The 26,719-nt window shown below is 40.2% G+C and overlaps 1 protein-coding gene across 1 annotated transcript; it reads left to right on the top strand.

Annotated features, from left to right (window-relative positions):
- Positions 1–1,319: 1,319 nt before the first annotated feature.
- FMO3 (flavin containing dimethylaniline monoxygenase 3) lies at positions 1,320–23,852 on the top strand. Its single transcript, XM_059673215.1, has 8 exons — positions 1,320–1,502; positions 7,561–7,749; positions 11,226–11,388; positions 12,817–12,959; positions 14,526–14,725; positions 17,305–17,660; positions 19,510–19,582; positions 22,048–23,852. Exons 1-8 carry the CDS (start codon positions 1,371–1,373, stop codon positions 22,388–22,390), a joined length of 1,599 nt encoding a protein of 532 aa, XP_059529198.1. The 5' UTR covers positions 1,320–1,370; the 3' UTR covers positions 22,391–23,852.
- Positions 23,853–26,719: the final 2,867 nt, after the last annotated feature.

Genomic DNA, 26,719 nt, shown 5'->3' with positions numbered 1-26,719 from the left:
AGAAACAAGAAAAAAAAATAAGCAAATGGGACTGCATCAAACTAAAAAGTTTCTGTGCAGCAAAAGAAACCAGCATCAAATTGAAAAGAAAACCCACTGTATGGGAGAACATATTTTCCAATGATACATCTGATAAGGGGTTAATTTCTAAAATATATAAAGTACTCATACAACCCAACAAAAGGCAGACAACAATCCAATTAAAAAATGGGCAGAAGACCTAAATAGACACTTTTCCAAAGAGGACATACAAATGGCCAAGAGATATAGAAAATGCTCAACATCAGTAATTATCAGAGAGATGCAAATTTAAATGACAATGAGGGCCCTAACTGGTTTGGCTCAGTGGATAGAGTGTTGGCCTACGGACTGAAAGGTCCCAGGTTCGATCCGGTCAAGGGCATGTACCTTGGTTGCGGGCACATATAAAAAATTATATGAATAGCCCATGGGCAAACAATAGTGCGGGGAAAGCCTGTGGAGGGGGTGGAAGCTGGGTGGAGGGGGGTCAACAGGAGAAATAAAAGAGACATCTGTAATACTTTCAACAAAAACAATTTTTACAGACATTCTCTTCTATATTTAGAAAACTGTTGGTTCTCTGGGGAAAAGGAAGGCTTTGAAATAAGAGTAAGGTCCCTTTAAGCCAAGCATCCAAAGTGTGCAGGGGTGATGTGGCCCCATAGATTGCATGCAGAAGGCTTGAGTTTTAGTTCTGACACCTTTACTTGTTGGCTCTGAGACCTTGAAGAAGCAATTTCTAATCTTGGAGTGACCATTGCTTCATTTTTCATTGAGAGCACTGGATTGATGACCTTCAAGTCCTTCCTGCTCTAGCAATCACTGACTCGGCTATGTTTGGCATCTTGAATAATTAGGAGAAGAAACCAGATTTAGAATCTTACTATCGCAAAAGTGGTTTAAAAAAAATAATAATGATGAGCCTAAACTGTTAATGTGCTTCTCTAGTTTCTTCTGTTAAGGTGAGGATCCTGACATTTAAACCTCGGCCTGCCATCCTCGGAGCAACAACAAAGGTAAGGATAACAGCTGGGGAAAGGCGCTGATAAGGAAAAGCTCAGCTCTCAACTCTAAGGCTCTCAGCTGTAGTGCCTGGAGATCTGGCTCATCTCCCTAGTACCCTGACATTCAATCACTTGGCTTTGTGAAATGGGTTGCTTTCAAATGCCAAACCAAGACTTTGTGTACAAGGCTTGCAGTAAAGTGCATGAGACTTTGGAACTTGACTACTGAAGCATTTTATTCTGCTAGTTATTGAATTACCACGGCTCTAGAGTTTGAAGCTAAAGACTCTTATCTTTTACCCCATTGAAGCAGCTCTGACTGATTAACCCTGTGGACAGGAAAGCATGGCAAAGAAGGTGGCAGTGATTGGAGCTGGCGTCAGTGGCTTGGCCTCCATACGGTGCTGTCTGGAAGAGGGGCTGGAGCCCACCTGCTTCGAAAGGAGCAATGATGTTGGAGGCCTGTGGAAATTCTCGGTGAGTGGCACACCACTGGAACACCAAGAGAAAGGAGATGGGTTATATGCAAATTAAAGCTAATCAATTCTAATTCGGACATGGAGGAAGGTCACAAAACATTCCAGATCTGGAAAGTAAAATCTCATCTCTCTCATCTCACTAATGTCCAATCATTCAGAACTATTTCGCACCAGCACGGGGCTTATTGTGAAAAGGATGTCTCCAGCTTATTAAACACTAGAAGCCCGATGCACAAAATTTGTGAAAGAGTAGGCCTTCACAGCCACAATGGCTGCCTGGATCCCTCCCTCGCAGCCATGGTGGCTGCCTGGATACAGCGGCTGCAGGCATGGCTTTGTCTGGAAGGTCGTCCGGAAGGACGTCCAGTCTAATTAGCACATTGTGCTTTTATTATTAAAGATTGTGACCGGTCTGACAAAGCCCAGATCTCCGAGCTGCAAAGAGTGCTAATGTCAGTAATTAGACAAAAATCACCCCACTGCCTCCCCGTGTAACTGACAAGATTCTGAACCTATTGCTCTTAAATCCTAGGAACCTGGAAGAAAAGGAAAAAGAAAAACCTAGTTGGGGTCAGAAGTCCCAAGTTCTAGTCTCAACTCTTAGGTTTTCTGAGCAGATAGATTTTAGGAAAGTCACTTTTCTTTCTGGACCTCAAATGCTCATTTGTCAAATGCAGAGGTTGGAAATGAAGTTATCTCTAGTGTGTCTTCCAGTTCTAATGGGTTGATTCTATAATTAACTCATGTCTACTGGGAAAGCATTATAAGCTTTTATGAATGATTGTGTGTGTTGGTTGTGTGATTACTGAATACTCTGTGAATTCCAAATCCAGAGGAAAAACAGATTGCCTCTGCCATTCAGCCTCATTGTTGTAGAAATAATATAATAAGGAAATATTCATTATAAACACAATTTTTAAATTTCAAAAGCCAACTTTGGAAAAAAATCTAGCTTTGCTGTTGTGAATTCCCCAACCATTGTTATTGGATGTAGACGATATGTGTTTGGCTTAAAGACATTAATTATATCCACATCATTCACCTTGTAAATGTATTCTCCCTTGGTCTGTTATAACCCAACCTGCAACAACAGGTTGCTATAATAGAGCGTTATCAGTGCGAATTTAGAACTCATTTGTATTCACCTCAAAAGCTTATATATAAAAAATTGGGGCCCTGGTTAGTGTGAATCAGTTGGTTGATTGTTGTCCTATGCACCAAAAGGTCACTGTTTCAAATCCTGGTCAGGGCACATGCTTAGGCTGCCGGCTCAATCCCTGGTAGGGGACACGTAGGAGGCAGCCAAATGATGTATCACTCTCACATCAATGTTTCTCTCTCTCCCTTTCTCTTTCTCTCTCTCTAAAATCAATGAAAATATATTTTTTTAAAATTAGGGGTCCTATAATCCTGAAAATATTACATAAATTATAAGATCATTAATTTTTATTTTTCATTGGGGAATCATGAAGAGGTTATTGTTTTTTAAGAATTCGGTTTTCTGCCCTAGACTGTTTTACTCAGTGGGTAGAGTGTTGGCCTGGGGACCGAAGGATCCCAGGTTCAATTCTGGTCAAGGACCCTGGGCATGTGTAGAAGGCAACCAATCGATGTGTTTCTCTCACAATGATATTTCTCTGTCTTTCCCTCTCCCATTCTCCCTAAAAATCAATGGAAAAATATCCTCAGGTAAGGATTTTTTTTTTATGGCTTAAAGTATTACAAAGGGTATTACATATGTGTCCATTTTATCCCCCCGCCCTAGACAGTCCCCTAGCCTCCCCTATTCCCCAGTGTCTTATGTCCATTGGTTATGCTTATATGCATGCATACAAGTCCTTTAGTTGATCTCTTACCCCCCTACCTCCTGCCCCCCAACCCTCCCCGGCCTTCCCGCTGCAGATGGAACTCAGTTTTCTTCACACACACACACCCCCCAAGCTCCCAATATATTTTTATTGATTTCAGAGAGAAAGAGAGAGGGAGAGAGAGATTGAAACATCAATGACAAGAGAGAACCATTGGTTGGCTGCTGCCTGCACGCCCCACACTGGGGATTGAGCCCACAACCTGGGCCTGGGCCCCGACCATGACCTCCAGGTTCAAAAGTTGATTCTCAACCACCAAACCATGCCAGCTGGGTCAGTTTTCTTTATTTACATTTGCTCAGGGAGATATGGCCAGCTTTGCCTAAATCATGAAATGGTTCTCTGTTATCTCATTAGCAACAGTTAAATGCTGCTTGAGCATCTATTTTGGCAGAGTTGTGTATTAAGTAGTAAGATGACTAATATAGGTGACATAGTCACTCTACATAAATAGTTCCTGCTCCATCTGGTGAAGCAAGCTACCATATAGGTCCACAATCCTTTTATCAAAAATGGGCAAAAGCTCCTTTGATAGCAAATGTGTCCTAAAGTCTTACAAGGCATGAGCTGAACCCACAAGGCTATTTATAGTCTTCACTTGTTTCACTTTGTGTTTCTCTGCAGAATTTTATTGCATTTTATTTATAGGGTGTCTCCCCCCCCCTCGCACCCCCACCCCCTCCCCTCCCGCCCCAGATCATCTCACAAGGAGTATTATGGAAAATCATCCCCAAGTCTATAAATTCTAAAATATATGTGGCCATAAGAGTTTCAAATATGAGATTATGGAACCTTACAACAACTAGATTGTCAACATGGTGACTGTTAACTTAATGAGCAAGTGCCTTGAGATTTAGAAGAGGGTGGACTACTGAAATCTCAGCAGGTCAGGGAAAACTTCCTGCACAGATGGCTGTTGGCTGAGACTTGAAGGATGTCCACTATGTGACACACTGCAGAGAGTGCCATTCCCACTGTAGCCTATGAATGGCACCCTGCAGATGCATAGTGTCCAACCGGGTGACAGTAACAGGTGGAAGAGGTTTCTAGATAGGGTAACCAGCACTCCAGAGAAGGCACTGAACATGGTGTACCCAGGGGTCCAAGTTAACCAGTGCAGCCAGATCAGATGATAGGCCGGTAAGATGCAAAGTCAGACTCTGTGCTATCCTTTCCATGAGGTCATGTGTGTGAGCAAAATTATATCAAAGGACCTATGTGGCTATAAACATTACAAATATTGTAAACTTTAGCCCCCTCCACACATCACAATCCTTCCTTCTTTTCAAAGAAAAGTGGCTTGGTACAATGTATGATCAGAGAGGGATTTTTGAAAAATGTATTATATAAGCTATCATGGTGCAAGTCCTGTTAGGCAAAGGTGTTCCAGAAGAAAGAAACCTGATCATTCTGAACTTTTCTCTGTGTGCTTTTCCTATAAAATAAAAGCCAAATTGGGTTTACACACTAGCAGGTTGAGTATGAGCATGTTTTAAGTTTCACATACTCTCTAACAGGGCCTCCTGGCCTCAAACAATTTTAATCTGCTGTAATAAGAGCTTGCTCAACAACCTGAGTACAATAGGTCAGAATATTTTGGCTGTAAAGGGGGGAAACAGAACTATCTGAACTTTTGTTCTACTTATCTATTCATTTATTCATTCAACAAATATACATATTTGTGTAATTATGTATATGGCACTGTGTTAAGTATAGCTGCAGTTAAGAGGTATGGCAGGCAGCTAGTATTTCAAAAGCAGAGAGAAAAGAAGCATTCGGATAGCTATAATACAAGTGAACATGTGAGGAGGGCAGTGAAGACCATCAGAGCATGGTGGAGGGAGATGATTTCCCGTTGGTGAGGAGGAAGGCAAGGAAAGGCATGAGGAAGGAGGAAATTTCTGAGCTGGACCTCAAGGGTACATTTAGATCAAGAGAAATGAGACTGATAAGCAGAGACGGAAAACAAAAGGAGATCAAGGCAGACTACTAAAATGCACGTACAGCGTTCTTGAACTTGCCTCTGACCTTGCCCTCAAGTTGCTTATGTTCTAGCAGCAAAGATGAGACATGGATGCAGTGATAACTCCAGGCAGGCGGTGAGAAATTGCCTGCAGCTGCTTGGATCTCTGGGTTTAGGGCAAGCTCTCTCAGCCAGAGGCAGAGTCTGAGCTTCATTTCTGCCTTACTGAACCACCCAACATATTTTTTTTAAATATATTTTATTGATTTTTTACAGAGAGGAAGGGAGAGAGATAGAGAGTTAGAAACATCGATGAGAGAGAAACATCGATCAGCTGCCTCCTGCACATCTCCTACTGGGGATGTGCCCGCAACCCAGGTACATGCCCTTGACCGGAATCGAACCTGGGACCTTTCAGTCCGCAGGCTGACGCTCTATCCACTGAGCCAAACCGGTTTCGGCACCACCCAACATATTGAAATAATGAAAATGGGAGCTCTCTGGAGCGACTGTCTGTTGTTATACAATACATCTATTTCCTTTTGTTTTGGAGAACAGCCTCTTAGGGGGATAAATCCAAGGAGCTGTGGGACACACATTCTTCTCCCTGTGTTCTGATTGGCTGGGGTCCAGGGGCCAAAGGGCATAGATTCATTCAACATGGAAATAATTCAAGAGCAGAAGCTTACATTTTTTTAACTAGTCCCCAGCCTGCAGCTCAGCCCTCCCTGCCTTCAATGGGCAGCTGAGAAACCTCCTTCAACCCTTCTTCTCTTAACTGTCAATGAAAGGCACCAGCCGTGGGGAACAGGGAAGACAGACGTGAGAACATCCCAAGCATGAGCCTTCTCTTTCTGACCTTAGCAGAAACTTCCAACTGAGGTTTAAAAAGTTAAAATTTGAGCTTACAGCAACCATGAGAAGACGAAGTGTTATTTCCAACGTCAGGGAAAACACTGAGGCCTCGGGCAGCCCCCAGGGACACAATCTTCCCAATTCTTTCCAGTACTTTTTGTCTCAATCTTCCCGACATCAGTGGGGGCTGGCAGGAGACAGACATCTTGAGTCCAACAGCAACATGACATTCCTTTCTTTTCCATCATTCCATGGGAGTTCCCTCAGGATCTGGGGAAGCTGAGGCTGCCAACTTTTAAAGGTACTTCTAAGGCAGCCTATTGTGTGAACTTCTGCCCTGTGCTTGCAACAGAGAGGAAATGTTGACTTTTCAATTAAGCCTTCAACCACTTCTCAAAAGAAGCTGCTTTTCCATTACACAGTGACTTTAAAGTAAAGTGCCCATGGAACACAAGGGCTATGTCTTCTGGTTTCCTATGTTTCCTGGTAAAGAGTGAAAGCCGCTAATTGGTGAGCTAGGGAACTCCTCAAGCACAGAGTTCACTTCTAAAAAAATGCAGTCCCTGGACCAGTCACATCAACAATTCCCTAACAGTTGGAAATGCAAATTCTCAGGCTCCATCCCAGACACACTGAGTCAGAAATTCTGGGGGTAGTACCAGGAATCTATGGTAAGGTGATTCTGATTTCACCCAAGTTGGGAAACCATTTCAACAGAGGGTTCTACTGCTGTTGAAGAGTTTGCTGAACACCATATAGTCAATTAAGTAGGCTAGCCGAAACCGGTTTGGCTCAGTGGATAGAGTGTCGGCCTGTGGACTGAAAGGTCCCAGGTTCGATTCCGGTCAAGGGCATGTACCTGGGTTGCGGGCATATCCCCAGTAGGAGATGTGCAGGAGGCAGCTGATCGATGTTTCTCATCGATGTTTCTAACTCTCTATCTCTCTCCCTTCCTCTCTGTAAAAAATCAATAAAATATATTTTTTTAAAAAAAGTAGGCTAAAAGCTGCAGCCTCCTTTGGATGATTGAGAGAGAGAGTTAGTTAGTTAGTTAGTTTAACATAAGTGTCAGATCAGAATCACTGCTCTGATTGAAAAAAGAAAGAAAACTCTATGGGACTGAAAAAACAGAGCTAATACTGGGGGTTATTAGAATAAGAGGACTAAAGTTGACAGTGGCCCACTCTGAGCCAGGGGCTATGGCTTTCTTTCCAGATCTTACAGAGACCTGTTCATTTTTTTCATGGGTCTTCGGGAGGTTTTATTATTTTCTTTTACATATTAAAAAGCTTTCAGTCATCGGAGCACTGAATGTCCACTAAGGGCCACAGCATTCTTGTTTTCCTTTTGAAGCTTTGTTATTCTTCCAGGAACATGCAGAAGAAGACAGAGCCAGCATTTACCCGTCTGTATTCACCAACTCTTCCAAGGAGATGATGTGCTTTCCGGACTTTCCGTACCCTGAGGATTACCCCAACTTCATGCACCATGGCAAGCTCCAGGAATACATAAGGACATTTGCTGAAAAGAAGAATCTTTTAAGATATATACAGTTTGAGGTATGAGCCTTGTAACTTGTGCGGTTGACATCAAAATGTGTATGGGTTAGAGAGAAAGCAAGGGCACAGCACTCACCTAGAGAAATCAGAGCCAAATGGTTGGACACCGCCCCCACTGGAGGTAAGCTGTGTTGGTGCAGACTGTAAAGTATTCTTGCATTGCTGATGTGTTTTGTTTTGTCTTTGTCCCTAAACATGTTCCCCATGAATCTCTGAGAGCTTTGAAAATGCCACAGAAAATGCTGTCACCGTGTGCATTCCACCCTCATGCTCTCATATTTTAGCAACAATCTCAAATCCTCTAGTTCTTATTTGTGTCAATACTTTGTGGCTCAAGAAAGCATGGCATTCATTAGAAATTCTTCCATTATGAAGAAAGTAGCAACTTAAATTAATGATTAATTCAGTTTTTTCCAGCATTGTCCACCCACTTAGCTCCTTAGAGTAGGAGCCTTGGGAATTATGGCACTGAGGCACTGACTCTGTAAGTAACATCAATGCTTTACCTTTGTTTAGAACTCTTAACCTCAGTTCTTTACTGTTAAATACAGAGCACATATACCTCAAAAAACAATCAGAAAAATTATGATGTACTCAACGGACAAAAACTAACACCATTTCCCCTAAGAACAGGAACAAGACAGGGATGCCCCCTCTCACCACTCCTGTTCAACATAGTACTGGAAGTGTTAGCCATTGCAATTCAGCAAGAAGAAGAAATAAAAGGCATCCAAATTGGAAAAGAGGAAGTAAAACTGTCCTTATTTGCAGACGACATGATATTATACATACAAAACCCTAGAGATTCCATCAAAAAGCTACTAGACTTAATACATGAATTTGGCAATGTAGCAGGATACAAAATTAACCCCAAGAAATCTGAGGCATTTCTATACACCAATAGTGAACTTTCAGAAAGAGAGATTATAAAAACAATCCCGTTTACCATTGCACCAAAAAAATTAAGCTACCTAGGAATAAACTTAACTAAAGAGGTAAAAGACCTCTACTCAGAAAACTACAGGACGTTGAAAAAAGACATAGAGGAAGACATAAACAGATGGAAGAACATACCGTGTTCATGGATTGGTAGAATCAACATCATTAAAATGTCCATACTACCCAAAGCAATCTATAAATTCAACGCACTTCCCATTAAAATACCAACAGCATACTTCAGGGATCTAGAACGAACTTTCCAAAAATTCATCTGGAATAAAAGAAGACCCCGAATAGCTGCAGCAATCCTGAAAAAGAACAAAGTAGGTGGGATCTCAATACCAGATATCAAGTTGTATTACAAAGCCACTGTTCTCAAAACTGCCTGGTACTGGCACAAGAATAGGCATATAGATCAATGGAATAGAATAGAGAGCCCAGAAATCGGCCCGAACCAATATGCTCAATTAATATTTGACAAAGGAGGCAAGAACATACAATGGAGCCAAGATAGTCTCTTCAATAAATGGTATTGGGAAAATTGGACAGATATATGCAAGAAAATGAAACTAGACCACCAACTTACACCATACACAAAAATAAACTCAAAATGGATAAAGGACTTAAATGTACGACAGGATACCATAAAAATTCTAGAAGAATCCAAAGGCAAGAAAATTTCAGACATATGCCGAAGCAATTTCTTCACTGATACAGCTCCTAGGGCACTTGAAACTAAAGAAAAAATGAACAAATGGGACTACATCAAAATAAAAAGCTTCTGCACAGCAAAAGAAACCATCAACAAAACAACGAGAAAAGCCACTGTGTGGGAAAACATATTTGCCAATGACATATCTGATAAGGGCCTAATCTCCAAAATTTATAGGGAACTCATACAACTTAACAAAAGGAAGATAAACAATCCAATCAAAAAATGGGCAAAGCAATGACATATCTGATAAGGGCCTAATCTCCAAAATTTATAGGGAACTCATACAACTTAACAAAAGGAAGATAAACAATCCAATCAAAAAATGGGCAAAGGACCTAAATAGACACCTTTCAAAAGAGGACATTCAGAAAGCCAAGAGACATATGAAAACATGCTCAAAGTCACTAATCATCCGAGAGATGCAAATCAAAACAGCAATGAGGTACCATCTCACACCTGTCAGACTGGCTATCATCAACAAATCAACAAACGACAAGTGCTGGAGAGGATGTGGAGAAAAAGGAACACTTGTGCACTGCTGGTGGGAATGCAGACTGGTGCAGCCACTATGGAAGACAGTATGGGGTTTCCTTAAAAAACTGAAAATGGAACTCCCATTTGACCCTGTGATCCCACTTCTAGGAATATATCCCAAGAAACCAGAAACACCAATCAGAAAGGATATATGCACCCCTATGTTCATAGCAGCACAATTCACCATAGCTAAGATCTGGAAACAGCCTAAGTGCCCATCAGTAGATGAATGGATTAGAAAACTGTGGTACATCTACACGATGGAATACTATGCTGCTGTAAAAAGGAAGGAACTCTTACCAAATGCAACGGCATGGATGGAACTGGAGAGCATTATGCTAAGTGAAATAAGCCAGTCAATAAAGGAAAAATACCACATGATCTCACTCATTCATGGACAATAGAGGCCATTATAAACTTTTGAACAATAATAGATACAGAGGCAGAGCTGCCTCAAACAGATTGTCAAACTGCAGCGGGAAGGCCGGGGAGGGTTGGGGGGCAGGAGGTAGGGGGGTAAGAGATCAACTAAAGGACTTGTATGCATGCATATAAGCATAACCAATGGACATAAGACACTGGGTGATAGGGGAGGCTAGGGGACTATCTAGGGCGGGGGGATAAAATGGATACATATGTAATACCCTTTGTAATACTTTAAGCAATAAAAAAAAAAAAAGAAAAATTATGATGTTGGATTACATATATAATTTTATTTGTTGTGTTAAATTACAGTAAATAAAATTATATTATCTATTGTCCCAATTATGATTCTTAATTATAATAAATGTTATAAATTAAAATAATTTAATTAATTATAATAAACATGATTGCAATTTTATTTGATTTTTACATATACTTACATAATAATGAGACTGTGAAAGTGGCTAATATTTCCAAAGGAAGAGTATCTATTCAGAGCAAAGGAGAGACTGTCTTGAACCCTAAGACATTCTCATACATAAGGAATAGATGGGAAGTGAGAACAAAGAGGAAGAAATCATGAATGTCGTGGAGGATGGCAGACTGCAAATGGCATTTTCCTCCAGAATACCCGCAGTTAGATATCCCAAATCTACTAACTTCTTGTCAAACGAGTAAAGATACTCCAGTAAGGAATTTTCCCTGTGAGATTTGAAGATTCACTGTGACTCCTATTTAAATGTCTTCCCATACATGTCTCAATGACCAGGAGAGCTCACAACAGTGTTTTCCTCCACAGAAACACGGCTAAAATGTTAAATACAGAATGATAACTAGAATAAATTTCTTTCTGATTTTCTTTAAGACCCTGGTTTCCAGTGTAAAGAAATGTCCCAGCTTCTTAGTTACTGGCCAATGGGAAGTTGTTTCAGAAAAGAACGGGAAGCAGGAATCAACTATTTTTGATGCTGTAATGGTTTGTTCGGGACATCATGTGTACCCCAATCTGCCAAATGATTCTCTTCCTGGTAAGTTTGGGAAATACGTAATAATTTTGGGACTTATACACAAACATCAATGTTGAAATAGATCTTTCCATAGATTGTATATTGATTATTCTTAAGGTCTCAAAGATTTCAAAACAAAATTTTTAAGTTTGATGTCATGTGAAATGTAGTAATAATTGGCCTCCTGGACCTCTATACTAAACGAATCAAGGACCTGTAAGTCAGAGTTAAGATGAAGACACAGGTCATATCTTAGACTCGAATGTAAGTCCTGACAGCACATGGGATCTCCGAGTGAAGTGATACATTCACAAAAATAGAGTCCAACTGCAAAATTGTTTAAAGAAAGTCATTTTCTTATATATAACATAAACACATTTGTTATTTATAGAGGAAATTTGGGTTTCTTAATTTCATATATATCCACATTTTGCAAATTAACTTTAAAACTGTGTGTGTGTGTGTGTGTGTGTGTGTGTGTGTGTGTGTTGGCACACTCCATTACTATACAAAAGTAGCAAACGTCAAATAATACAATACACAAACAGCCTTTCTTTCTTCCTTCCAACAGAAACACATGTCCACTCAAAAATATTAGAGTTCCCAACTCAAGGCATGATGTTCATAGGCCAAGATAATTAAAAGAGTAGAGATTCTGGGAAAATAGAAGGTCAAAACCACTAATGTTAAGAGGCAGTCTATATCCTTTAGGCTTACAATAAATAGTGTAGGCTTAGAACACCTGGCCTCAACTCCTTATTCCACTGGTTCCTTACCATGTGAATTTAGTAAGTCACTTATTTGTCTCAATTTCCTTGTCTTTTAAAATTGAGATAATACCAATAGCTATCATTCAGAGATGTTATCAAGGTTAAATGGTTAAAATATATAAAGCCTTTAACAGAAGGCCCAGCCCACAGCAAGTTCTCAATAAATATTAGCTATTATTATTATCAAAATAGAAGTTCTCACCCTAGCCAGTTTGCTCAGTGGTTAAAGTGCCAGCCCACAGACTGAAGGGTCCCAGGTTCGATTCTGGTCAAGGGTGTATACCTCCATTGTAGGCTCGATTCCCTGGGCCTGATCTGGGTGCATGCAGGAGGCAACCAATTGATGTGTCTCTCTCATATCCATGTTTCTCTCTCTCTGTCTCTCTGCCTCCCTCCCACTCTCTCTAAAAAAACCAATGTTGGGGGCAGGGGGAATGTCCTTGGTGAGGATTAACAAAATAGAAGTTCTCTTATCTTAAGGGTTTCTTAAAGGCACTAATAGTAACTATTTGAAGGTTTCTTATCAAAAACCATCAAAAGGATAAATGCATTTCAAATAGGGACTGTTTTTAAAAATTAAGACTGCTAATAGGAGGTTTAAAAATAAAAATATCAAAATACGTGAGTCTTTATAATTTCTTCTCAAATCAACTCACACTCTTCCCCATGTTCTACTTAGGCCTAGACCAGTTTCAGGGCCACTACCTCCACAGCCGGGAGTATAAGGGCCCAGAAGCCTTCAAGGGGAAGAGGGTCCTTGTGATTGGCCTGGGGAACTCGGGATGTGACATTGCTGTGGAGCTCAGTCGTCTGGCTACACAGGTAAATGAACAGAAAAGTTTGGGGAAAACACACCTGGAGTATGGCTGTGCTACTAAACCAAACGGTGAGGACGGTGTTTGCCATGTCTTACCACAAGGAATCCCCCTGCTATATATGCCCATTAAATCAGGGGAGACTATAGACATTCTCCCTGTGAAGCAAGGTAATGTGGCCATGCTCACATGGAAGTGCATTCTGCTGGAATCAGAGGTAAGTGCATGTGCTATACACATATGCAAGTGCGCATTTCTTACTAATTTTATGTTCTGATCACCTCCAAGCAAACTGGTGGCTAGTCAAGCTCTACCTTTACTTATTTAATAGTAATTCTTATCACTTACCACCCTGAAGGTCTGGAAGATACACAAGGTATAGTTCTTACTACTGTTTATCTATTCAACAGCTACTGCTCAACCAGTATCAGGCACTTTTTTTTTTAATGTAGGAGTTTCAGATTTGTTTTTTTCTGTTTGTTTATTTATTTTAGAGAGAGGAAGGGAGAGGGAGAGAGAGATAGAAACATCAATGATGAGAGAGAATCATTGATCGGCTGCCTCCTGCACACCCCTTACTGTGGATCGAGCCCATAACCTTGGCATGTGTCCTCACCAGGAATCGAACCGTGACTTCCTGGTTCATGGATTGATGCTCAAACACTGAGCCACACCAGCGGGGCACAGGCACTTTTTATAAACAAACACACAAACAAGTCAGACTACTGCCTGACTTCAATGAGCAGGCAATGGGTAAAGCTGGGATGATAGGTATGCACACCACTGCAAAAGGAAATAATGAGACATCAGCGACATTAGCTGTGGCAGTGGCAGCACCATGAAAGAAGAACCTAACGTAGCCTGGATGGAGTCAAGGAAGGCTTCCCAGGGGACTCCAGGCTGCATCATACATGACCAGTAGACCCTGAAGAAACAGCATATTTTTAAGGAAATAGGTGCTCACTATATAAATTCGTAAATATATGGAATGAAAAGCTTAGGATTTTTAAAGTCATTTTCCCTTGGGTTATTACAAAAGTTGTACAATAGGCAGGCAGCCGGGCTTGACTCCAGGCTGAGGCAGCTGCCGTGTTGTGGGCTGTCCCACAAGGTGCTGGGTAGATGTGTAGAGGGAAATGGCAAAGGAGACCAGAGAACAGAATTCAATCCTTGGCATCTCCTCAGCCTCATTTCAGCTGGAGATTTAGCTACATTTCCCACACACAACCCAGCAACTCCACCACTAAGGTCCACTGGGTTAGCTGGTTTCTACCAGACCTACCATCTTATTCCCTGAGTGTATGAAGATGAAACATGTTTGTGGGCTGAATACAGAGCCCTCTGGTTCTGAGATAGTAGGTTCTCATTCTTTCAACAACTATGCATTAGCCCTCTAGGGTGGAGAGGGGAGTAGGTCTGCCTCTACCTGGTTTCAATTATGAACCCACCTTTTTAGAGATGCTCTTGCCTGGATAGTGAAGGAAATAAATACATGGATATGTCCATAGACTTGTATTGTATCTGCTTATTTCTCACAGAATGATATTGAAATCAATGTTGCTTCCCCCACCAGGTCATGATCAGCACCAGAAGCGGTTCCTGGGTCATGAGCCGGGTTTGGGAGGATGGCTATCCTTGGGACATGGTGTACATTACCCGGTTTGCATCCTTTCTCCAGAATGCCCTTCCTTCATTCCTCTCTGACTGGCTATATGTGAAGAAGATGAACACATGCTTTAAGCATGAGAACTACGGCCTGATGCCTTTAAATGGGTACTGCAAATAACACATACTTATCATTCAAAAGAGTGGGGCTCTAGTTTAAGTGGAATTTTTCCTCTCTAGATCTTACTTTAGTTATTTCACTGAGGCTGGTCGGGATTGAATGGATGACTATATAGGAGACGCGGTAAACCCAGAGATTGGGTATGGGATAAAAATCTTACTGAAATTAGTCAAGTGGGGAAAGGCATAAGGAAGAGTACAAAAGGGGATGGAGCAGGCAGCCAGATCACCCTGATGTGCGGGATTTGGTTGTGGTAGCTACAATCTAGACAGAGGTTTGTGGACTGAGCCAACTCATAAACTCTGTTTGTGATTTTTTAAATATATTTTTATTGATTTTAGAGAGGAAGGGAGGGGAAGAGAGAGAGAGAAACATCAATGATGAGAGAGAATCACTGACTGGCTGCCTCCTGCATGCCCCCTACTGATTCAAGCCCACAACCCAGGCATGTGCCCTGACCAGAAATCAAACCCTGACCTTTTGGTTCATAGGTCAATGCTCCACCACTGAGCAACACTGACTGGGCATAAATTGTGTGTGGGGTTTTTTTGTTTGTTTTTTTTAAATCCTTATCCAATATCCCATTGATTTTTAGAAACAGTGGAAGAGAGAAGGAAAGACAGAAAAAACTATGTGAAAAAGACACATTAATTGGTTGCCCCCTGCACACACCTTGACCAGGGCCTGGGCCAGGGAGGAGCCTTTAACCAAAGTACATGCGCTTGACTGGAATCAAACCCAGGACCTTTTGCTCCACAGGCCAGCGTTCTATCCACTGAGCCAAACTGGCTAGGGCTAAATTGTGTGTTTTTTTTAAGGAACATCTTGTCTATGCTTATGGGCGAATGGGGATAGAAATAATAATACTTACTCCTCAAGACTGTTGTGGCATTCAGTAAGATTAAAAATATATACAACTTACTTTGTAAACTATAAAGCTTCACAAAATATTGGTTCTCAATAGCCTCAAATGTTTAATATGATTCTATGGAGCAATTAACATGTCTTAGCAAGTAGGAAGTCTCAAAACAAAAGCATACACCTCCTCTCCATGGAAGAGTTGGCATTTTTTCAGGATGGTCAGAGGGCATGGGACACACCAGGTATTTGATTTCCACAGAACTGATGAAGTCAATAAACGTAAAGAGATTCATGTATGCATTTCTCTATGGAGACAGAGCCCAACCCCTTCTAATGAGAAAGGCATTCTAGGTAGAAGAATCACTGTATCAACAGAAAAATAAAATTAAATGGGTAAGAAAAGAGAGGATCCACAGAGAAATTTTATATTTGGCCCACGCTAGCAAAAGTGTTTCATTGTGTTTAGAGAAACGGGTTAAGGAAACATAAGAGGGAACTGGAAATTGAAATAGCAAATGCCAGGCTTGGGGACCAGAGCCTCACTCCACAGCACTTATGCTAGTCTGGCAGACTGCTAGGCCCCTAAAGAAAAAAGAAAAGGTGATTTCATGCATTTAAAATTATGTTTAATGTAACAGATCTTCTAACGCTCGAGCTAGTTAAGATTTTTTTTGTCCTGTAACAGTAACTGGACATTGTATTTTGCCTTTGTTCTTGAGACAACTGAAACACAGTTTTGGAAGTCTACTACTAAGACCTAAGCTCCTTCCTAGAAAGGGTTCCAAGTAGCCTAAGGTATTGGCATACTCTCACTCCTGCCTTGGAGAGCAGAGGTGGAAAAGGGGAGAGAAAAACAGGTTTCACTGTGACCTACTTCTTGTCACCTTTTAAGGTAAACGAAGAGATTGCAGGGTTAAAGAGGTGGAGAACAGTGTGGAAGTATAGGGACAAATTCTAAGATTTAAAAAGTTCCTTAAGATTTGAGATAGAAGAAAGTCCCAAATCCCTGAAAGTTAACTCAAAATGAAGAATATCATAAAAAAAAAAAAAAGGCCTGGAATTTTGGCAACGGAAGTGCAGTATCCAAGTTGTTATACTTTCTTCTGTGGCCACAGTTGATGAAAGACGTGGCAATAAAACATCCCACCACAACAAATCTGATTTCCTCACGTACGATGCGACCTCAGCCACAGTAATAGCTCACTTATAATAATGATGCTCTCGAGTGCCAGGCACTCTTTTAAGTGCATTATAGAACATTGTTTCATTCTCAGAGCTACCTCATGAGGTAGATTCTATGTTATCTCCATTTTACACTGAAGAAAACAAGTGCAGAGAAGTAGCAGCCAGAAAGAGATGGAGCTAGGTTATACATTTAGGTCATCTAGTTGCAGAGTCAACACTCAACCACTTTATTATGCCTCTGAATTAGTGTTATTCTAACCCATTTGATGAGTTTCCAAATAGCGTACATACCCATAAGAGCATTTTCAAGTTTCCAGGCACCAAAAGAAGCAGCTCAGACAGAAATTCTTAGGAACTGCTTTAGGCAATAGGAAAGGAATTACCCAAAAGAAGAGAGTTCCGTTGTCCTCATGCTGATGTTCACCTGCTCAAATTTGGTTGCAAAACTAAGGGCTGTTGTAGATAGTTCCTGGAAATGATGTACTTTACAGCAAAGGCCTTGTCTCTTGTTTCTGCACAGGGCCCTGAGGAAAGAGCCTGTGTTCAATGATGAGCTCCCATCACGCATCCTGTGTGGCACACTGTCCATCAAGCCTGGTGTGAAGGAGTTCACAGAGACCTCAGCCGTGTTTGAGGATGGGACCGTGTTTGAGGCCATTGACTTTGTCATCTTTGCAACAGGCTATGCATACGCCTACCCCTTCCTTGATGACTCCATCATCAAGAGCAGAAACAATGAGGTCACCTTGTTTAAAGGCATCTTCCCCCCAATGATGGAGAAGCCAACCTTGGCCGTGATTGGCTTTGTCCAGTCCCTTGGGGCTGCCATCCCCACAGCAGACCAGCAAGCCCGCTGGGCTGCTAAAGTGTTTGCAAGTAGGTGGACCATTCTTTCATTCAGTCAGTCAGCAAACGTTTACTGAGATACCAAGCTAGGTGCTAGAGATATACGTAAAGGGAACCAGATAGACATGCTGCTTGACCTCAGAGAATTTAAAGTAGGGTGAGGGAAATGCCACAATAGGGGAAACCTTAGGGTTTTCCGGTGAGGGGAGCTAGACAGTGAGTTATTCCATGAAGAGGGAAAGGCATAAATGTGAGAACAGCATAAAGTGTGTGAGGATCCAGAAACATTTTGGTGTGAGGCAATATAAAGCAGAGGCAGGGAGTGGCAAGAAATGGAGGAAAGAACCAGGGTGTGGAAGGCCCATATCAGCTGTGTTAAAGAGCTTAGATTTCTAGTGGGAGAACTGGAAGGACTTTGAAAGGCTGTAAGCAAGAGAAGGATAGCAGTGGGTCACTGAAATGTCAAAGCACAGGGCAAAGGTTGGAAAGGACATGTCAAGTACATGCTGGAGGTCTTCTTGCTATCCATGTGTGTCAGAATAACAATGTCAGCTCACTCCTACTCTATGAACAATCTTCTCCCCTTTGGGCTACAAGCGAAAAAATAAAGAATACAAGAATTACATGGGAAAAGGCAATGTCTCAAATATATTGATTTAATTTACTCCAATTATATTGATCATCACTGTCATTAAGAGTAGTAGCCTTTCATCTAAGGGTTCAAGAATCTTGGCCAATATAGGAATACCTTACTTAACATACTATTCATGAAAGCTTAGACTATAGGTAATGAAGAAAGCGTTATAATCATAGAGTGTATATATATGTTTTCTAAAAATGTTGTGGATAAATTAGCTTTTCTTTTATGTGTACCTTGAAGGAGAATTACTGCTAAAAGCCCTGTCATGTGATCTTATAAAATACTCCCCTATAAAATACTCCTATTATCTTTTCTCTTGAAAGGCACAATAGTGCCTCATGCCTGAGGTATTGTAGGAAGATTGGACACAGTATATAACCCCCCCAAAAAAATGTATAAGAAACAAAGGGTATTATTTATTCATTCATCAAATATTACTTGAGCACCAACTATGTGCCAGGCTCTGTCTTGATACTTAGGACACAACATCAAACAACATGATTAAAATTCTAATAGAAATACAGCAAATATCTAACCACAGTGCACCACTACGTTGAGATAATATGCTAACAAGAACTGGGATGTGTTTGTACACTGTGAATGTCACAATAACTTCTTGCCATTGTTACAAAGGCCAACGAGCTACCATCAGCAATTGGAAAAAACCTCGGATGATGTAGTGAAAATCACAAAAAAACTAAAAAAGATTTTGCTGCTCCCTTTTAAAAATGTTTTATTTTTCAATTACAGTTGACAAACAATACCATATTAGTTTTGGGTGTACAACATAGTGATTAGATATTTATAGACCTTACAATATCCTCTTTGGCTGCAGGCTGATTCTGAAAAAAAAACATGCTTCTGTCTACTGTCCCATTTTCATTGCCATGTACCTTAAGAGTGAACTATTTCACCAGATTATTTCTTGAAAGAATCCTTAACAAGAAGAGGTAGACAAGAAATTTGAAGAAACTCTTAGCTATTATGTGCATGAAGGTTCCTGAGTATATTGAGGATAAGGCCCTCCATAAGGTCACAGGAATATGAGATTGGGTGATTTAAAGCTACGAACCCTTCCGCTATCACTATCTCATTGCAGACCAGCTTTGCGATTCCCAAAGCAGGTTTCACTGGCTTCTCAAATTTTTCTTTCTATGAATTTTTATTCTACTAAAGATACTGAATAAAATTCATCATGATTTGCCTTTTTCAATATTTCTCTCTTCATTTCTTCTCTAGACTCATGTACCCTGCCAACAACAAAGGAAATGATGGATGATATTGATATGAAAATGGGGAAGAAACTTAAGTGGTAAGAGGTTGTACTTGCTAATGAAACAATTAGAAGACTAACTATAATCAAACAATATTAGGTGGGAAAATAACAGTCATTACATTTCTCCTGTGTAAGACTAAGTTCTCAAATGGGTGATTTTGCCCCCCAGGAGACATTTGGCAAAGTCCAAAGAAGTGTCCAGTTCAAAATGCCAGCAGTGCTGAGGTTGAGAAATGATTATAACACTTTCCCGAAGAGCTTCTTTCTCATTAGCCACATGTCTGTCCTAGACACAGCGATCAGACAAGAAAAAGATAAAAGGTATCCAGATTGAAAAGGAAGAAGAAAAACTGTCACTATTTGCAGATAATGTAATACTCTGTATAGAAAACCCTAATGATTTCACCAAAAAACTATTCAAATAAGTGAATTCAGTGCATTTGCAGGATGTAAAATTAATATTCAGAAATCTGTTGCATTTCTACATGCAAATAACATACAATCAGAAAGAGAAATTAAGGAAACAATTCCACGTACAATTGCATCAAAAATAATAAAATACCTAGGAATAAATTTGACCAAGGAAGCGAAAGAGCTGTTCTTAGAAAGCTATAAGATACGGATGAAAGAAACTGAAGAAGGCACAAATAAGTGCAATTATATACAGTGTTCATAAATTGGAAGAATGAATATCATTAAAATGTCCATACTACCCAAAGTAATCTACAGATTTAATACAACCCCTATAAAAATATCAATGGTGTTTTTCACAGAACTAGAACAAATAATCTTAAATTTTATATGGAACCACAAAAAAACCCTGAATAGCCAAAGAAATCTTGAGAAATAAGAACAAAGTTGGAGGTATTACCCTCTGTGACTTCAAATTGTACTCCACATCAGTAGGGTACTGACACAAAAACAAATACCTAAATCAATGGAACAGAATACAGAGCCTAGAAATAAACCCATGCTTATGGTCAATTAATCTACAACAAAGGAGGAAAGAATATATAAGGGGGGAAAGACAGTCATTAATAAATGATGTTGGCAAAACAAGACAAATGCAAGAAAACCTGAAACTAGGCCATTTTCTTACACTATATACAAAAATAAACATATCTACAATAAGATAAAAGACTTAAATGCACGTCCTAAAACCATAAAACTCCTAGAAGAAAACGAAGGCAGTAAATGCTTTTACATCAGTCTTTGCAATGTGTTTTAACATGTTTCTTTGGGTAAAGGCAACAAAAGGAAAAATACACAGATGGGACTAGATCAAAGTAAAAAGCTTTTGCAACAAACAAAAAACTCATAGATACAGACAACAGAATGTTGGTTACCAGAGAGGAAGGGGGTTGCTGGAAAGATGAAAAAGGTAAACAAGATAATGGAAGGAGATTAGATTTGGGATGTTGAACACACAATAGAGTATACAGATGTTATATTATAAAGTTGTACACCTAAAATTTATGTTATTAACCAAAGTTACCCCAATAAATTTAAGAAAAATAAAGCTTTTGCACAGTGAAAGAAACCATCAATAAAACAAAAACGCAACCTACTGAATGGGAGAAGATATTTGTAAATGATATGTCCAATAAGAGGTTACTATCCAAAATATATAAAGAACTCATATAATTCAATAGAAAAAACAAAAAAATCTGATTAAATAATGGGCAGAGGACCTGAACAGACATGTCTGCAAAAATATGCAAATGGCCAATGGACTCATGGAACATACCCAACATCACTAACCATCAGGGAAATGAAAACCAAAACAACAATGAGATATCACCTTATACCTGTCAAAATGGCTATTACCAAAATGACAACAAGTAGCAAGTGTAGGCGAGGAGTATCAGTAGATATTCCTCAAAAAATTAACAATGGAACTACAGTATGACCCAGCAGTTCCACTTTGAGGTATTTATCTGAAGAGAATGAAAACAATAATCTTAAAAGATATATGCACCCCTATGTTCATTGCAGCATTGTTTAAAATAGTCAAGATATGGAGGCATCATAAGTGTCCATCAATAGATGAATAGATAAAGAAGATGTGGTACATTTATACAATGGAATTCTACTCAGCCACAAAAGAATAATAAAATCTTGCCATTTGCAACATGGATGAATCCAGAGTATTCAATTACATGTCAACTAGAGTTAAAATTAAATTTTAAAAACAGAATAGTCACGTATTAAAGAGAAAACTAAATTAATCAGCCAAATTGGGAACCCAGTTCACTTCAGGCCACATGGCCAGAGGCAAAAGCCTAAAATGACATCAAAGTTGAGTAGAAATTAGGAAGGAAAGAAAAACAAAAGCTTATTTACAGCCAAAGAACAAACTATAAATTTAATGTTGTGGCAAAAGAGAGGAGTGTGGGTGTTACTAGAGGTGCTGACTGAAATTTGAGTTTTCCTGAGATTGAAAATAAGAAATCGGTGCTTCTGTTTACAGCTCACTCCTATCTGCTCTTTTCTTTCCTCAGGTTTGGACAAAGCCAGACTTTGCAGACAGATTACGTCACATACATGGACGAGCTGGGCTCCTTCATAGGGGCCAAGCCTAACATGCCATGGCTCTTCCTGACTGATCCCCAGCTGGCGCTGCAGGTGTTCTTTGGTCCTTGTAGCCCATATCAGTTTCGACTCATGGGACCAGGAAAGTGGGAGGGGGCCAGAAAGGCCATCTTGACCCAATGGGACCGGACAGTAAAGCCAATCAGGACAAGAGCAGTCAGTGAAGCTCACAGACCACAACCTTTTTACAACTTGTTTAAAATTCTCTTATTTCCACTGCTTCTTCTACCTGTTTTGCTTGCACTTTATTAATGAGAGAGTTCTTGGGTATCAGAGTTCAGCCTAGAAGTTCAATTACTGATATGCCTATACATGTACACGTATAAAATCTCATACCTGCTCTTTCCCTTGCCGTAGATGTAAAAATGAATTCTGGCCCATTTGACTCAAAGTCCAAATAATGAAAAATACTCAGCATCTCCTTTTTCATGAGAATCTAGACTCTAAAAGGCTTAATTGGCAAGTTTAGAGATGCTCAAGGTAAAGAAGATGGGACAGTAAATGGGAGGGCAGCTTTGTAGGCTGAACAAACTTCAATGAACATTTTAAAGGGTGTTTTGTCATGGGGAGAATTGATATCACAGCTATGTTGAGTCTTCCAACCTATGACACACTATATATTTCCATTTATTTAGATCTTCTTTAATTTCTCAGTAGTATTTTATAGTTTTTAGTGTATAAGTCTTACCCTTCTTGTTTCAGATTTATTCTAAGTATTTCATGGGATGTTATTATAAATAGCAGTTAATTTTTTAATTTGCTACTGTTTATTGCTAACATATAGAAATGCAATATCTGTTCTATGAACTTTTATGTAGATTCCATAATACTTTCTACATAGATGATCATCTCTAAAAATAAAGATAGCTTTTGTTCCCTCCCATTCCAATTTGGGTGTTTTTTTATTTCTTTTTCTTGCCTTATTGCACAGGATAGAAACTCAAGTAAGTTGAGTAGAAGTGATGAGATCAGACATCCTTGCCTTATTCCTGATCTCAAAAATAAAGCATTCATTCAGTCTTCTATCGTTAAGTACAATGTTAGCTATAAATTTTTTCACAAATTACTTTTACGTTGAGGAAGTTTCCTTTAATTTCTAGTTTGCTGATAATTTATATCAAGAATAGATGTTGGATTTTTTGTCTAATGCTTTTTTTCTGCATCATTGAGATGACAGTATCATTAATAATTTTTAGTTTATAAATATAGTGAATTCATTGACTATTAATCCAACCTTGCATTCCCGAAATACACCTTTCTTGGTCATGATATATTATCTATCCATCTATACATATAAAAGCTTAAGCAACCGAATGACCCAATGACCCAACAACCGATCGACCGGTTGCTATGACACACACTGACCACCAGGAGGCAGATGCTCAACTCAGAAGCTGCCCCCTAGTGGTCACTGCACTCCCACAGCCAACCTCCTGTGGCCCCTCCCCCTGGCCAGCCAGTCCTGGCGCTAAACCATTCATAGAGACCTGCTTCTGGGTCAGGGTTTCATACGTAGCAGAGCAGCTCCCTCACTGCAATCTATTGAAAATCAGCCCTTGAGCCCTGACCGGTTTGGCTCAGTGGATAGAGCGTCAGCCTGCAGACTGAAGGGTCCCAGGTTCGATTCTGGTCAAGGGCATGAACCTTGGTTGCAGGCACATCCCCAGTGGGTGATGTGCACGAGGCAGCTGATCGATATTTCTCTCTCATTGATGTTTCTAACTCTCTATCCCTCTCCCTTCCTCTCTGTAAAAAATCAATAAAATATATATTTTTTTAAAAAGTTGGCCCTCGACACAAGGGTTTGTCTTGCTCCCGGCCTTTCCCTTCCTGGGGGGCCGCCCGCCCGCTGCGGTGGTGGCATCGCAGCAAGGGAAGGAGGGGGGGAAGGCGGGGAACTGCCTTCTCCTCTCTCTTCCCCAGGGACGCCTGCCCGCAGCTGGTGAGGGAAGGAAGGGGGCAGGCAGGGAACCGCATGGTGGCGGGGCACCAACGGCAGCTTCAGCGTCTGGTGTCCGTTCCTTCCACACCCAGCCCCGCGACCATCACCTCCTCTCCTGACCCCGCTGGGGCCTCCAGGCCCGGGCTGAAACAGAGAACCTGGGGTGAGTGGCAGCAGACGTGGCCCCTTTCCAAGAAGGGCAAGGGCCAGCTCCCTCCTAGGGGCTGGCAGCCAACCTCCTGCGGTCCCTCCCCCTCCAGCTGGCCAACCTCCCGCCATGGTCCCTCCCTCCTGGACAGCCAACCTCCCGCTGGGGTCCCTCCCCCAGCCAGCCAACCTCCCATGGTCCCTCTCCACCCCAGCACTCCCCCCCCCCCCCCACCGCCCCTGTGCATGAATTTGTGCACTGGGCCTCTAGTTTTTAATAAAAGAACACTGAGGACTAACAAGGGGCTAGGGAGCACGCTAAGCCAAAGGGCACCTCATTCTTGTCATTGGGTACTTAGCTGGATCACCAGTGAAATCCTTGTTTTGTACATGTGACTGTGTATAGTATGTGGGTGCGTGTATATGTTTGTGATTGAATCTAGTGTAAGGACTATAGCAGGCAAGCTCGTTAACAATTGAATAAATAAAACCTTTTTTACCAGTTCATTATCAATGATAGTAACTGATTTCAAGTCAGATTGGTAGAAAGGCTAACAGTTAAGAAATTGTTCTGTTTCAAGTTATCAGACACAAAAGAAACGATATATTTTTTTAATTTTAAAGTGCAGTTAGTAAACAGTATTATATCCGTTTAAGTTATACAACATAGTAATTCAACATTTATATACTTTATGATGTGATCAACACAGTAAGATAGTAACCACCTGTCACCATGCAAAGTTATTACAATATTACTGACTATATTCCCTGTCATGTATACTACATCCTGTGACTTATTTATTTCATAACTGAAAGTTTGTTCCTCGTATTCCCCTTCATCTTTTTCACCCATCCTCCTCCTGCCTTCCCTCTGGCAACCATCCATTTGTTCTCTAAATTCATAAGCCTGTGTCTGTTTTGTTTTGTTTGTTTGTTCTGGGGTTGTTGTAGTTTTTTCAGATTCCCCTATAAGTGAAATCATGGTATTTGTCTTTCTCTGAGTTATTTTACCTAGCATAATACACTCTAGGTCCATCCACATTGCAAATAGCAAGATATAATTGCTGAATTATGAAATTTCTTTATTGTTGAATAATAATCCAGCGTGTGTGTGGTCTTATTTATCCATTAGTCTATTAATGGACACTTAGGTTGCTTCCATATTTTGGCTATTGTAAATAATACTGCAATAAACACAGGAATGCATATACTTTTTGAATTAGTGTTTTCATTTTCTTCAGATAGACAGCTGGAAGTGGAATTACTGGATCATATGGTAGTTCTTTTTTTGTGTGACAAACCTCTCTATTGTTTTCCACAGTGGCTGTACCAATTTGAAATCTCACCTACAATGCAAAAGGGTTCCCTTTTCTTGACACCTTTGCCAAAGCTTGTTACTCTTTGCTGTTTTTATAGCCAATGTGACAGGTGTGAGGTGATATCTCACTGTGGTTTTGAGTTGAATTTCTCTGATGACTGTGATGACTTTTCATGTGTCTGTTGGCCATCTCTATGTCTTCTTTTGAAAAAAATGTCTATTCAGGTTGTCTGCCAATTTTTTAATCTAATTGTTTGGGTTTTTGATATTTAATTGTATGAGTTCCTTATATATTTTGGATATTAACCCCTTATCAGATATATCATTTGCAAATATTTGTAATTCAGTGGGTTGCCTTTTCGTTTTTGTGGATGGGTTCATTCACTATCAAAGCTTTTTAGTTTTATATAATCCTATTTGTTTATTTTTGCTTTTGTTGCTCTTTCCTGGGGAGACATGTCCAAAAATATATTTCTAAGACCAGTATCAAAGAGTTTATGCCTATGTTTTCTTCTAGGAATTTTAGAGTTTCTGATCTTACATTTAAGTCTTTAATCCATTTTGAGGTGGGGTATTTTTTAATGTGGTGTAAGAAAGTGGTCCAGTTTCATTTTTTGGCATGCAGTTATGCAGTTTTCCCAACACCATTTATTGAAGAGACTGTCTTTTCCCCATTGTATATTCTTGCTTCCTTTGTTGCAAATTAGGTAAGTCTTCTTAATTAATGGTAGTGCTGATAACAGATTGTAAAAAGATTAACCAGTTCTATATTAATCCAAAAAGAGGGCAATGGACAGGAAGATCTTAGAAGGACCACTAGATTCATCCAAGCCAGTGTACCCACAAGCAGACAGATCAAGATGAGACATGAATCTAGTCAGGGTAAGCAGTCTAGGAGGAGATAAGCATGGTATGCTAGGACCTGGAAGTTGTCAAGTCTAAGAAAGCCAAGCCAAAAAAAAAGTATGTCATTTCTGAGAAATCCAGGGACACAATCTGTTTTATTCATCTAGACACAGTGATATGCCAGAAATACTGCCTATTACACAGAACTGAATATTTGTGAGATAGGTAAATAATCTATCAACTAAATGGAATTCATATAGCCATTAAAAATGCAGCTATGGATATAAAGGTACTGGGATACTGGAAAGTGAAAAATCAAATTGGAAAT

This window comes from Myotis daubentonii, chromosome 18 (assembly GCF_963259705.1).
Source record: "Myotis daubentonii chromosome 18, mMyoDau2.1, whole genome shotgun sequence".
Taxonomy (NCBI): Eukaryota; Metazoa; Chordata; class Mammalia; order Chiroptera; family Vespertilionidae; genus Myotis; species Myotis daubentonii.
The sequence above is the reverse complement of the archived record's forward strand: the minus strand, read 5'-3'. Positions and strand labels throughout refer to the sequence as shown.

Coding starts and splice junctions, on each gene's coding strand:
- FMO3 (XM_059673215.1), top strand. CDS start 1,371: ATGGCAAAGAAGGTGGCAGTGATTGGAGCTGGCGTCAGTGGCTTGGCC. Junction 12,960..14,525: donor TCAGTCGTCTGGCTACACAG/GTAAATGAACAG, acceptor TTCCCCCACCAG/GTCATGATCAGCACCAGAAG. Junction 17,661..19,509: donor GGCTGCTAAAGTGTTTGCAA/GTAGGTGGACCA, acceptor TTTCTTCTCTAG/ACTCATGTACCCTGCCAACA.